Source organism: Cervus elaphus, chromosome 29, assembly GCF_910594005.1.
Source record: "Cervus elaphus chromosome 29, mCerEla1.1, whole genome shotgun sequence".
NCBI classification, from domain to species: domain Eukaryota; kingdom Metazoa; phylum Chordata; class Mammalia; order Artiodactyla; family Cervidae; genus Cervus; species Cervus elaphus.
Genome location: NC_057843.1, coordinates 62,915,001 through 62,929,532, shown reverse-complemented (window position 1 = coordinate 62,929,532; position 14,532 = coordinate 62,915,001). Strand labels below are relative to the sequence as shown.

General features: G+C 40.8%; 1 protein-coding gene across 1 annotated transcript in view; it reads right to left on the bottom strand.

Annotated features, from left to right (window-relative positions):
• LOC122686232 (contactin-associated protein-like 3) overlaps positions 1-14,532 on the bottom strand; it is a 226,773-nt gene that overhangs the window by 22,702 nt on the left and 189,539 nt on the right. Inside the window, exons 19-21 of the mRNA XM_043891408.1 lie at positions 14,520-14,532; positions 9,993-10,126; positions 9,093-9,180 (exon numbers count right to left, since the gene is read on the bottom strand). The exon at positions 14,520-14,532 is cut by the window's right edge and continues 218 nt beyond it. Coding sequence (XP_043747343.1) covers positions 9,093-9,180; positions 9,993-10,126; positions 14,520-14,532 — 235 coding nt within the window. The remainder of the gene's footprint in view (positions 1-9,092; positions 9,181-9,992; positions 10,127-14,519) is intronic.

The window sequence follows — 14,532 nt, the reverse complement described above, 5'->3', positions numbered from 1 at the left end:
TTACTACGTTTCTCGACATATTTGGAACATCCATTCATGTGCCTTCTCTAACATTCTCAAGTTTGTGATGTACTACATATATATATGTAAGGTAGAAGAAATGACCAAAAGAATCAATGCATAAATGGCTGAACACCTAATAAGTTTCCATCGATTATTTAGGACAAAACAAAATTATATGAATAACAAGTACTAGAGCAGAGACAGGGAGGAGCCAAGATGGCGGAGGAGTAGGACGGGGAGACCACTTTCTCTCCTACAAATTCATCCAAAGAATAACTGAACGCAGAGCAAACTTCACAAAACAACTTCTGATCCCTAGCTGAGGTCATCAGGCGCCCAGAAAAGCAGCCCATTGTCTTCGAAAGGAGGTAGGACAAAATATAAAACATAAAACGTGAGACAAAAGAGCTAAGGACGGAGATCCGTCCCAGGAAGGGAGTCTTAATAGAGGACGTTTCCAGACACTGGGAAACCCTTGCACTGGCGGGCCTGGGGGAAGTGTTTGAATCTCGGAAGGCAACCTGACTGGGAGGGAAACAATAAATAAAACCCACAGATTACAAGCCTAAAAGCAACTCCCAGCAGAAAAGTACCCCAGGCACCCGCATCCGCCACCAGCAAGTGGGGGCGGAACGGAGAGGAGCGGGCGGCATTGTTTGGGGCAGGGTCCGGGCCTGAGTGCCCTGAGGACAATCCTAGGGAGCTTTTGTGAGTTGCCAACTTGAACTGTGGGATAGCAAAAGAGAGAGAGAAAATTAACCTGCCCGAACACACTGCCGGCCGTTCGCAGAACAAAGGGACCGAGCAAGTCCAGAGAAGAGCTCGCAGGCTGCGGACCGGCCCAGCCCCGCTGGAGGCAGGAGGCAGGGGGGAGGGGAAGGGGCAGGCTCGGCCCCAAGGACCGCATCCCCTGCCGCACTGCAAACAGGCCTCCAGTTTCTAATCAAAGACCTCCTGAGATTCTGGATGGTCGACATCCGCCGGGAGGGTCGCAGCGAGACACAGGGCGCAGGCACCCGACCGGCGCAGGCGAGGACTGGGGCTGGGGACACGGAGGGCGGAAGGCGCGCGCACCCGATTGGTGCCGGCGGAACTGAGACTGGGACCGCGGAGGGAGTGGGAGCGCCGCACTGGGGGAGAGTGCGCCCGTCAAGCCCCTGGCTGCCTGGACCGCTCGGACGGGAAGGCACAAAGAGCAGGCGCAGCTTTTTGTTCCGCGCTTTTGTGGAACACCTGAGGGCTGGAACCGCCGCAGCCCGGGGCGCGCTCCATATAGAGCAGCCGGGAGCCTGAGTAGCGCAGACGGAGAAAGCAGCATCAGCCCCGCCCCGCAGCGTCAGCCCCGCCCCGCAGCGCCAGCCCCTCCCCGCAGCGCCAGCCCCTCCCCGCAGCGTCGGCCCCGCCCTGCAGCGCCAGCCCCTCCCCGCAGCGTCAGCCCCGCCCCGCAGCGCCAGCCCATCCCCGCAGCGTCAGCCCCACCCCGCAGGGCCAGCCCATCCCCGCAGCGCCAGCCCCTCCCCGCAGCGCCAGCCCCTCCCCGCAGCGCCAGCCCATCCCCACGGCGCGAGGGAACTAGCTACCTGAATAAGAGACCACCTCCGCCCGCCTGTGTCAGGGCAGAAATGAGGCTCTGAAGAGACCGGCAAACAGAAGCCAAATAAACAAAGGGAACCGCTTCAGAAGGGACTGGTGCAACAGATTAAAATCCCTCTAGAAAACACCGACTACACCGGAAGGGGCCTGTAGATACCGAGAAGTGTAAGCTGGAACGAGGAGCTATCTGAAACTGAGCCGAACCCACACTGACCTCAACAGCGCCAGAGAAATTCCTAGATATATTTTTACTTTTTTTTTTTTTTAAGTAAGAAAAAAAAAATTTTTTTTTATTTTTTCTTTTTTATTTGTTCTCTTTTATTTTCCTTTAAAATTTCCTATTACTCCCCCATTACTCCTTAACTCTCATTTTCATAGATTTTTATGATTTTTTTAATTAGGGAAAAATTTTTTTTTTCTTTCTTTTTTTTTCCTTTTTCTCTTCTATTTTCTATTTTTCTTTTTCTCTTATTTCTTTTAAAGTCCTCTAGTATTCCTCTACTACTCCTTAATTTTCATTTTCAGTACACTATAACCTTACAAAAAAAGAAAAAGAAGAGCAGCCCTATTTTTAAATCGAACTTCATATATTTTTCTAAAATTTTTTTTGTGTGTTTTGGTTTTTGTTTTTAATATAGTGTTTTTAAGAGTCTAACCTCTACTCTAGATTTTTAATTTTTGTTTTTCAGTATATGATATAAATTGTGGACATTTAAGAATCCAATATTCAGTTCCCATTTTTATTCAGGAGTGTGTTGATTACTCTCTCCCAATCTTGAGTCTCTGTTTTCTACCTCAGAACACCTCTATTTCCTCCTTTCCCCTTCTCTTCCCAATCCAATTCTGTGAATCTCTGGGGGTGTCTGGGCTACGGAGAACACTCTGGGAACAGACAACTGCATAGATCTGTCTCTCTCCTCTTGAGTCCCCCTTTTTCTCCTCCTGCTCATCTCTATCTCCCTCCTCCCTCTCCTCTTCTTCATGTAACTCTGTGAACCTCTCTGGGTGTCCCTAACGGGGGAGAATCATTTCGCCCTTAACCTAGAAGTTTTATTATCAGTGCTGTATAGTTGGAGAAGTCCTGAGGCTACAGGAAGAAATCCAGAGGCAGGAGACTTAAGCCCAAAACCTGAGAACATCAGGAAACTCCTGACTACATGGAACTTTAAGCAATAAGTGACCGTCCAAAAGCCTCCATACCTACCCTGAAACCAACCACCACCCAAGAGCCGATAAGTTATAGAGCAAGACATACCACGCAAATTCTCCAGCAACGCAGGAACATAGCCCTGAACGTCAACATACAGGCTGCCCAAGGTCACACCTAACACATAGACCCATCTCAAAACTCATTACTGGGCACTCCATTGCTCTCCAAAGAGAAGAAATCAAGTTCCACGCACCAGAACACTGACGCAAGCTTCCCTAACCAGGAAACCTTGACAAGCCAATGGTCTAACCCCACCCACTGGGTAAATCCTCCACAATAAAAAGGAACCACAGACCTCCAGAATACAGAAAGCCCACTCCAGACACAGCAATCTAAACAAGATGAAAAGGCAAAGAAATACCCAACAGGTAAAGGAACATGAAAAATGCCCACCAAGTCAAACAAAAGAGGAGGAGATAGGGAATCTATCTGAAAAAGAATTTGGAATAATGATAATAAAAATGATCCAAAATCTTGAAAACAAAATGGAGTTACAGATAAATAGCCTGGAGACAAAGATTGAAAAGATGCAAGAAATGTTTAATAAAGACCTAGAAGAAATAAAAAAGAGTCAATTAAAAATGAATAATGCAATGAATGAGATCAAAAACACTCTGGAGGGAACCAAGAGTAGAATAACGGAGACAGAAGATAGGAAAAGTGAGGTAGAAGATAAAATGGTGGAAATAAATGAAGCAGAGAGGAAAAAAAGAAAAAAGGATCAAAAGAAATGAGGACAACCTCAGGAACCTCTGGGACAATGTGAAACGCCCCAACATTCGAATCATAGGAGTTCCAGAAGAAGAAGACAAAAAGAAAGGCCATGAGAAAATACTCGAGGAGCTAATAGCTGAAAACTTCCCTAAAATGGGGAAGGAAATAGCCACCCAAGTCCAAGAAACCCAGAGAGTCCCAAACAGGATAAACCCAAGACGAAACACCCCAAGACACATATTAATCAAATTAACAAAGATCAAACACAAAGAACAAATATTAAAAGCAGCAAGGGAGAAACAACAAATAACACACAAAGGGATTCCCATAAGGATAACAGCTGATCTATCAATAGAAACCCTCCAGGCCAGAAGGGAATGGCAGTACCTACTGAAAGTAATGAAAGAGAATAACCTACAACCTAGATTACTGTACCCAGCAAGGATCTCATTCAGATGTGAAGGAGAATTCAAAAGCTTTACAGACAAGCAAAAGCTGAGAGAATTCAGCACCACCAAACCAGCTCTTCAACAAATGCTAAAGGATCTTCTCTAGACAGAAAATGCAGTAAGGTTGTATAAACATGAACCCAAAACAACAAAGTAAATGGCAACGGGACCACACCTATCAATAATTACCTTAAATGTAAATGGGCTGAATGCCCCAACCAAAAGACAAAGATCGACTGAATGGATACAAAAACAAGACCCCTATATATGCTGTCTACAAGAGACCCACCTCAAAACAAGAGACACATACAGACTAAAAGTGAAGGGCTGGAAAAAAATATTTCACGCAAACGGAGAACAAAAGAAAGCAGGAGTTGCAATACTCATATCAGATAAAATAGACTTTCAAATAAAGGATGTGAAAAGAGACAAAGAAGGACACTACATAATGATCAAAGGATCAATCCAAGAAGAAGATATAACAATTATAAATATATATGCACCCAACATAGGAGCACCGCAATATGTACGGCAAACGCTGAGTATGAAAGAGGAAATTAATAGTAACACGATAATAGTGGGAGACTTTAATACCCCACTCACAACTATGGATAGATCAACTAAACAGAAAATTAACAAGGAAACACAAACCTTAAATGACACAATGGACCAGCTAGACCTAATTGATATCTATAGGACATTTCACCCCAAAACAATCAACTTCACCTTTTTCTCAAGTGCACACGGAACCTTCTCCAGAATAGATCACATCCTGGGCCATAAATCTGGTCTTGGAAAATTCAAAAAAATTGAAATCATTCCAGTCATCTTTTCCGACCACAGTGCAGTAAGATTAGATCTCAATTACAGGAAAAAAAATTGTTAAAAATTCAAACATATGGAGGCTAAATAACACGCTTCTGAATAACCAACAAATCATAGAAGAAATCAAAAAAGAAATCAAAATATGCATAGAAATAAATGAAAATGAAAACACAAAAACCCAAAACCTATGGGACTGTAAAAGCAGTGCTAAGGGGAAGGTTCATAGCATTACAGGCTTACATCAAGAAGCAAGAAAAAAGCCAAATAAATAACCTAACTCTACACCTAAAGCAATTAGAGAAGGAAGAAATGAAGAACCCCAGGGTTAGCAGAAGGAAAGAAATCTTAAAAATCAGGGCAGAAATAAATGCAAAAGAAACTAAAGAGACCATAGCAAAAATCAACAAAGCTAAAAGCTGGTTTTTTGAAAAAATAAACAAAATTGACAAACCATTAGCAAGACTCATTAAGAAACAGAGAAGAACCAAATTAACAAAATTAGAAATGAAAATGGAGAGATCACAACAGACAACACTGAAATACAAAGGATCATAAGAGACTACTACCAGCAGCTCTATGCCAATAAAATGGACAACTTGGATGAAATGGACAAATTCTTAGAAAAGTATAACTTTCCAAAACTGAACCAGGAGGAAATAGAAGATCTTAACAGACCCATCACAAGCAAGGAAATCGAAACTGTCATCAAAAATCTTCCAGCAAACAAAAGCCCAGGACCAGATGGCTTCACAGCTGAATTCTACCAAAAATTTAGAGAAGAGTTAACACCTATCTTACTCAAACTCTTCCAGAAAATTGCAGATGAAGGTAAACTTCCAAACTCATTCTATGAGGCCACCATCACCCTAATTCCAAAACCAGACAAAGATGCCACAAAAAAAGAAAACTACAGGCCAATATCACTGATGAACATAGATGCAAAAATCCTTAACAAAATTCTAGCAAACAGAATCCAACAACATATTAAACAAATCATACACCATGACCAAGTGGGCTTTATCCCAGGAATGCAAGGATTCTTTAATATCCACAAATCAATCAATGTAATACACCACATTAACAAATTGAAAGCTAAAAACCATATGATTATCTCAATAGATGCAGAGAAAGCCTTTGACAAAATTCAACACTCATTTATGATTAAAACTCTCCAAAAAGCAGGAATAGAAGGAACATACCTCAACATAATAAAAGCTATATATGACAAACCCACAGTAAGCATCACCCTCAATGGTGAAAAATTGAAAGCATTTCCCCTGAAATCAGGAACAAGACAAGGGTGCCCACTCTCACCACTACTATTCAACATAGTGTTGGAAGTTTTGGCCACAGCAATCAGAGCAGAAAAAGAAGTAAAAGGAATCCAGATAGGAAAAGAAGAAGTGAAACTCTCGCTGTTTGCAGATGACATGATCCTCTACATAGAAAACCCTAAAGATTCGTCCAGAAAATTACTATAGCTATTCAATGAATATAGTAAAGTTGCAGGATATAAAATTAACACACAAAAATCCCTTGCATTCCTATATACTAACAATGAAAAAACAGAAAGAGAAATTAAGGAAACAATACCATTCACCACTGCAACAAAAAGAATAAAATACTTAGGAGTATATCTACCTAACGAAACAAAAGACCTATACATAGAAAACTATAACACACTGATGAAAGAAATCAAAGAGGACACAAACAGATGGAGAAACATACCGTGTTCATGGATTGGAAGAATCAATATTGTCAAAATGGCTATTCTACCCAAAGCAATCTATAGATTCAATGCAATCCCTATCAAGCTACCAACGGTATTTTTCACAGAACTAGACCAAAGAATTTCACAATTTGTATGGAAATACAAAAAACCTCGAATAGCCGAAGTAATCTTGAGAAAGAAGAATGGAACTGGAGGAATCAACCTGCCTGACTTCAGACTCTACTACAAAGCCATAGTCATCAAGACAGTATGGTACTGGCACAAAGACAGAAATATAGATCAATGGAACAGAATAGAAAGCCCAGAGATAAATCCACGAACCTATGGACACCTTATCTTTGACAAAGGAGGCAAGCATATACAATGGAAAAAAGACCACTTCTTTAACAAGTGGTGCTGGGAAAACTGGTCAACCACTTGTAAAAGAATGAAACTAGAACACTTTCTAACACCATACACAAAAATAAACTCAAAATGGATTAAAGATCTAAATGTAAGACCAGAAACCATAAAACTCCTAGAGGAGAACATAGGCAAAACACTCTCCGACATAAATCACAGCAAGATCCTCTATGATCCACCTCCCAGAATATTGGAAATAAAAACAAAACTAAACAAATGGGACCTAATGAAACTTAAAAGCTTTTGCACTACAAAGGAAACTAGAAGTAAGGTGAAAAGACAGCCCTCAGATTGGGAGAAAATAATAGCAAATGAAGAAACAGACAAAGGATTAATCTCAAAAATATACAAGCAACTCCTGAAGCTCAATTCCAGAAAAATAAATGACCCAATCAAAAAATGGGCCAAAGAACTAAACAGACATTTCTCCAAAGAAGACATACAGATGGCTAACAAACACATGAAAAGATGCTCAACATCACTCATTATCAGAGAAATGCAAATCAAAACCACAATGAAGTACCATTACATGCCAGTCAGGATGGCTGCTATCCAAAAGTCTACAAGCAATAAATGCTGGAGAGGGTGTGGAGAAAAGGGAACCCTCTTACACTGTTGGTGGGAGTGCAAACTAGTACAGCCGCTATGGAAAACAGTGTGGAGATTTCTTAAAAAACTGGAAATAGAACTGCCATATGACCCAGCAATCCCACTTCTGGGCATACACACTGAGGAAACCAGATCTGAAAGAGACACGTGCACCCCAATGTTCATTGCATTGTCCTGGTTTATAATAACCAGGACATTGCATTGTCCTGGTTTATAATAACCAGGACATGGAAGCAACCTAGATGCCCATCAGCAGATGAATGGATAAGGAAGCTGTGGTACATATACACCATGGAATATTACTCAGCTGTTAAAAAGAATTCATTTGAATCAGTTCTAATGAGATGGATGAAACTGGAGCCCATTATACAGAGTGAAGTAAGCCAGAAAGATAAAGAACATTACAGCATACTAACACATCTTTATGGAATTTAGAAAGATGGTAACGATAACCCTATATGCAAAACAGAAAAAGAGACACAGAAATACAGAACAGACTTTTGAACTCTGTGGGAGAAGGTGAGGGTGGGATGTTTGGAAAGAACAGCATGTATATTATCTATGGTGAAACAGATCACCAGCCCAGGTGGGATGCATGAGACAAGTGCTCCGGCCTGGTGCACTGGGAAGACCCAGAGGAATCGGGTGGAGAGGGAGGTGGGAGGGGGGATCGGGATGGGGAATACGTGTAACTCTATGGCTGATTCATATCAATGTATGACAAAACCCACTGACATGTTGTGAAGTAATTAGCCTCCAACTAATAAAAAAAAAAAAGTACTAGAGAAGGAATAATAAATATGCCATGGAGAATTTCCCCTAGATAACATTTAAATATCAATAAAACATATAGTTTATAAATAATCAAAAAGAAAAGAAATACCTTTCAATATTTGTTTTTATTTCAATGTAATTCTCAGTGAAAAGGGGGGGAAAGGCATCAAGGTTTTGACATTTAAATAGTAAAGTATCCTTTTACTTTGGCATTTTTATGGAGAACAACTAACAGCCATAAAGGACAGGACGTCTGTGGGATATTTAGAGTGTGATTTTCCAAGAGTAGCTAGGAGTAATGAAAACATTTCACCTCAGCCCACAGGCAAGGCAGGGACCAGGCCACAGTTCAAAGCTTATTTGTTTGCTAAGAGCAGCTTTTTCTTAAGCCTACGTCTAGATTTATCATTAAAATGATTTCTGCATTTGACCCCTGATTACTAAAGAGTTTGTGAACTTGCTATTTGCTTTGATTTTGTCTTCCCTGAATTGTTAGAAAAATGCAAAGTTTCATTATGCTTGATTGCTAAGTGAGAGGGTAAGTGTGGAGGCAGTTTTCAAGGAACGCCCCTGTTCAACTCGCAAGCAGCACTTCGTCGTGATTATATGCACACTCAGACAAGAGTGCAAGCTTCTACCTTGATTGTTACTCACTGGGAAATCATGAATATGTCAAGGAGCTCCTTTCAGCATGATGAATGCTTCCCATATTTGCAACTTAACACTTCTGATATCAATCATAGGGTGGTAGGGGGAGAGGGGCCCTCTTTCTTCCACTTACCTAAAACTGTCCCCAACATAATGGACTTGACAGCATCGAATTCTGTCCCTGAAGACAGGATGACTTGTCTCCTTGCATTCTGGTTAACCTATTAAATGTTCCACAAGATGTAAACATCAAAATGGCAAGCAATTTTGATAAAAGGATGGGAATCAAAGGAAAACCAAGAAAAATGATAAAAATAATCCATACGTTCAAGCTATCACAAAGGTTAAAAGAGAAAAGTATTTTATAAACAACTTCTTTAGCACCTCAAATTTCACTCCACGCCATCCTTTTCCCCTACATTTGTCTTCATGATTTAAGTATCATAATTGGTACAGTCCACAGAGAGATGCAAGAGCTACTTTGAACCTCAAAGTTTTTACTTATTTAGAGGAAATTTATAACATGAACAGAAAAAAATGTATTATTCATACAGATTCAATGTAAAAGATTACTCTTCAAAACCCAGTGACAATGCATAATTTAAAGACTCTGATGTTTTTCAAAATGTATTTCCACTTTAAGCAAGATCATGCTTTTTCTTGTGTGTTTAAATTTCAGTAGCATTTGTTCTTTTGTAATACAGTGGGAATAGGTTCCCATTGGAATATCTCCAGTAGTCCCTATGAAAAACTAGGCAATATTTCCCAATCATATAAAGTGAAACCACTGAGGAGAGCATGGTATTTTAAAAGGTCAAATGTTAATAAAAACCTTTGACAGTCTCTTGATAAACTAACATTGCAAAATGAAATGAAACACCGTGACTACATTTCCTATCCTAGACTTATGGAAGGACAGTGCCGAATGTGTATTTCATTTATTAGGATTTGTTATCAAATTTTGGCTTTAAGTCATGCTTTCTGAGCATCTTGATTTTGGTTACTGCTGCTGCTGTTGAATTTACGACCTTACCTCTACAGACATCACTGCTGCTTCTCTGTTAATCCTCACGTGGTGAAGCTGCCCATCAGCCAGATTTTTAAAACCAAAATTAAAAACGTCAGGGTCTCGGTGTCTGTCTAGCTTATACCTGATCTGCAAACTTCCTAAAGAAGAGAAGAATGACATTGTAACTAAAACAGAATTTTATAAAAACTGGCAATGCAGGTCCTAATGCACATGAAAAAAATTAATACAATTTGAATCTATGGCGCCTTTACTTGAGTGCATACAGTCACTTTTCCCAGACTAGCAATTATTTATATGCTGTTTTGGGGCCAAATTCAGAGTCCAGTTACACAGTCTTAAAAGTCAAGACCAAACAGTCTTTTTCCAAGTTCTTCCATTTTCCTGAACCAGAGGAAAAAGTCCAAGTTAAGCATATGAAAACACCAAGTGAGGCTTGAAGTTAATTATTCATGTGGTATTCGTATTATTAAATGGTAAAACCTCAAGCAATTTTGTATTAACTTTCAGTTTCTACAAGCATAACTTCTTTTAATGTGACTTACTTTAATGCATTTTAATGTATCACTGACATTCACATTATTTTTTTTGCACAACCAGAAATATTTTCTAATGTTTCTACCATAATCAAGAAATAGCAAAAAGAGAAAAGTGAGTGATTTGCTACAATATCCAAATTTCCCAATCCACACACTGCTCTTCTTCACAGATGCACTCTCCACCCGGCACTGTGGCATCATCTGTAATAGATCCTATTAGTCAGTGACTGTAGAAATCTTTTCCAGAAGTTTCTCCCTTTATTCTCCATGAGTAAGGGTTGAAGCTTAGTTTTATTCTGTAATGGGAGAGTGTTAGTTCTGCTCTTTTCCTGGCGACCATGGGTTAGGGAATACTCATTCTACTTCTCTTTATACGTGGATGGGCATGGGGGCTTCCCAGGCGGCACAAGTGGTGAAGAACCCACCAGCCAATGCAGGAGAAATGAGAGACTCTTGTTCGATGTCTGAGTTGGGAAAATCCCCTGGAGGAGGGCATGGCAACCCACTCCAGTATTCTTGTCTGGAGAATCCCATGGACAGAGGAGCCTGGAGGGCTGGAATCCACAGGGTCACAGAGTCAGACACGACTGAAGTAACAGCCCGCACAGAGGCGACAGGGCAAGACTGACTTCCCAACTTCTGATGGGTAGAGAACAATCACATTTACCTGATGCTCAAGGAAACTGGGTTTGATATGATTTAACACACTTCATGATTTCACTTCCAAGGAGGAGGAAATAGCTCCCATATAGAAAATGAGATGCCGTCTTTCAAAATGAACAGTGTTGCTGTTGTTTAGTCGCTCAGCTGTGTCTGCCTCTTTGTGACCCCACGGACTGTAGCACGCCAGGCTTCCCTGTCCATCACCATCCCTCAGAGCTTGCTCAAACTCAGGTCCCCTGAAGAGGTGATGCCATCCAGCCGTCTTGTACTCTGTCGTCCCCTTCTCCTCCTGCCCTCAATCTTTCCCAGCATCAGTGTCTTCCAACGAGTCAGCTCTTTGCATCAGGTGGCCAAAGTATTGGAGCTTCAGTTTCAGCATCAGTCCTTCCAATGAATATTCAGGGTTGATTTCCTTTAGGACTGACTGGTTTGATCTTTTTGCTGTCCAAGGGACTCTCAAGAGTTTTCTCCAGCACCACAGTATGAAATTCTTTGGCTGTCAGCCTTCTTTATGATACAATTCTCACATACTTTGTTGTTGTTCAGTCACTCTTTGCGACCCCCATGGACAGCAGCAGGCCAGGCTTCCCTGTCCTTCACTATATCTGGAGTTTGCTTAACCTCATGTCCATTGAGTTGGTGATGCCATTCAATCATCTCATCCTCTGTCATCCCCTTCTCCTCTTGCCCTCAATCTTTCCCAGCACCAGGGTCATTTCCAACGAATCAGCTCTTCACATCAGGTGGTCAAAGTATTGGAACTTCAGTTTCAGAATCAGTCCTTCCAATGAATATTCAGGGTTGATTTCCTTTAGGATGGACTGGTTTGATCTCCTTGCTGCCAAAGGGATTCCCAAGAGTCTTCTTGAACACCACAGTTCAAAAACATCAACTCTTTGGCACTCAGCCTTCTTCATGGTCCACCTCTCACATCCACACATGACTACTGAAAAACCATAGCTTTCACAATACTAACCTTTGTCAACAAAGCAATGTCTCTGCTATTTAATATTCTGTCTAGGTTTGTCATAGCTTTTCTTCCAAGGAGCAAATGTCTTATAATTTCATGACTGCAATCACCATGTGCAGTGATTTTGGAGCCCAGGAAAATAAAGTCTGTCACTATTTCCATTGTTTCCCCATCTATTTGCCATGACATGATGGGACTGGATGCCATGATCTTCGTTTTTTGAACATTTAGTTTTAAGCCAAATTTTTCACTCTCCTCTTTCACTTTCATCAAGAAGCTCTTTAGTTCCTCTTTGCTTTCTGCCATAAGGATGGTCATCTGCATACCTGAGGTTATTGATATTTCTTCCAGCAATCTAGATTCCAGCTTTTGCTTCATCCAGCCCAGCACTTCACATGATGTACTCTGCATATAAGTGAAACAAGCGGGGTGATAATACATAGCCTTGACATACTCCTTTGCCCAATTCTGAACCAGTCCATTGTTCCAAGTCCGGTTCTAACTGTTGCTTCTTGACATGCATACAGATTTCTCAGGAGGCAGGTAAAGTGATCTGGCATTCCCATCTCTTTAAGAATTTTCCACAGTTTGTTGTGATCCACACAGACAAAGGCTATAGTGTAATCAATGAAGCAAAAGTAGATGTTTTTCTGGAACTTTCTTGCTTTTTCTATGATCCAACGGATGTTGGCAATTTAATCTCTGGTTGCTCTGCCTTTTCTAAATCCAGCTTGAACATCTGGAAGTTCATGATTTATGTGCTGCTAAAGCCTCACTTGAAGAATTTTGAGCATTACTTTGCTATAACATGAAATAATTGCAATTGTGTGGTAGTTTGAACATTCTTTGGCATTGCCTTTCTTTGGAATTGGAATGAAAACTGACCTTTTCCAGTCCTGTGGCCACTGCTGAGTTTTCCAAATTTGCTGGCATACTAAGTGCAGCATTTTAACAGCATCATCTTTTAGGACTTGAAATAACTTAGCTGGAATTTCTTCACCTCCACTAACTGTTCATAGTGATGCTTCCTAAGGCCCACTTGACTTCACACTCCTGGATTTCTGGCTCTAGCTAAGTGATCACATCATGGTTTTCTGGGTCATTAAGATCTTTTTTGTACAGTTCTTCTGTGTATTCTTGCCAACTCGTCTTAATCTCTTCTGCTTCTGATAGGTCCCTACCATTTCTGTCTTTTATTGTGCCCATCTTTGCATGAAATGTTCCCTTGGTATCAATAATTTTCTTGAAGAGGTCTCTAGTCTTTCCTATTCTATTGTTTTCCTCTATTTCTTTGCACTGTTCACTTAGAAAAGCTTTCTTCTCTCTCCTTGCTATTCTTTGGAACTCTGCATTCAGATGGGTATATCTTTCCTTTTCTCCTTTGCCTTTCACTTCTCTTCTTTTCTCAGCTGTTTGTAAGGCCTCCTCAGACAGCCATTTTGCCTTTTTGCATTTCTTTTTTTTGAAGATGGTTTTGATCACCACCTCCTGTACAACGTTATGAACCTCCATCCATAGTTCTTCAGGCCCTCTGTCTATCAGATCTAATCCCTTGAATCTATTTTTCACTTCCACTGTATACTCATAAAGGATTTGATTTAGGTCAGACCTTAATGGCCTAGTGGTTTTCCCTACATTCTTCAATTTAAGTCTGACTCTGGCAATAAGGAATTCATGATCTGAGCCACAGTCAGCTCCTGGTCTTGTTTTTTCTGACTGTATAGAGCCTCTCCATCTTTGGCTGCAAAGAATATAGTCAATCTGATTTTGGTATTGACTGTGGTGATGTCTATGTGTAGAGTCACCTCTTGTGTTGCTGCATATCCGTACAGTGACACTAATTATTTCATTTCAGAAGGCAAGACTTCCTCACCCCCACTGCCGTGCTATATAGAATGTTCTCATTAGTTATCTATTTCATACATAGTATCAGCCATGTATATAAGTCAATTTCAACCTCCCAATTTTTCCCATCCTGACCCTTTCCCCCTTGGGAACCATGCAATTGTTCTCTATGTTTGTGTCTCTGTTCGCAAATAAGATCATCTATATGTTTTTCTAGATTCCACAGGTATGCATTAATGTACAGTATCTGTTTTCCTCTTTCTGACTCCTTTCACTCTGTATGACACTCTCTAGATTCATCCACATCTCTACAAATGACCCAGTTGTGTTGCTTTTTATGGCTGAGTAATATTTTTTCGCATGTCTGCTCTGCATCTTCTTTATCCATTCCTCTGTTGATGGACCATAACTGAAAAAGATACGTGTCTCCCAGTGTTCACAGCAGCACGATCTACAATAGCCAGGACTTGGACACCACCCAAGTCAGTCTTCTGTTCTTAAAGTAAAGACACTCACCATTTGGGGCAAG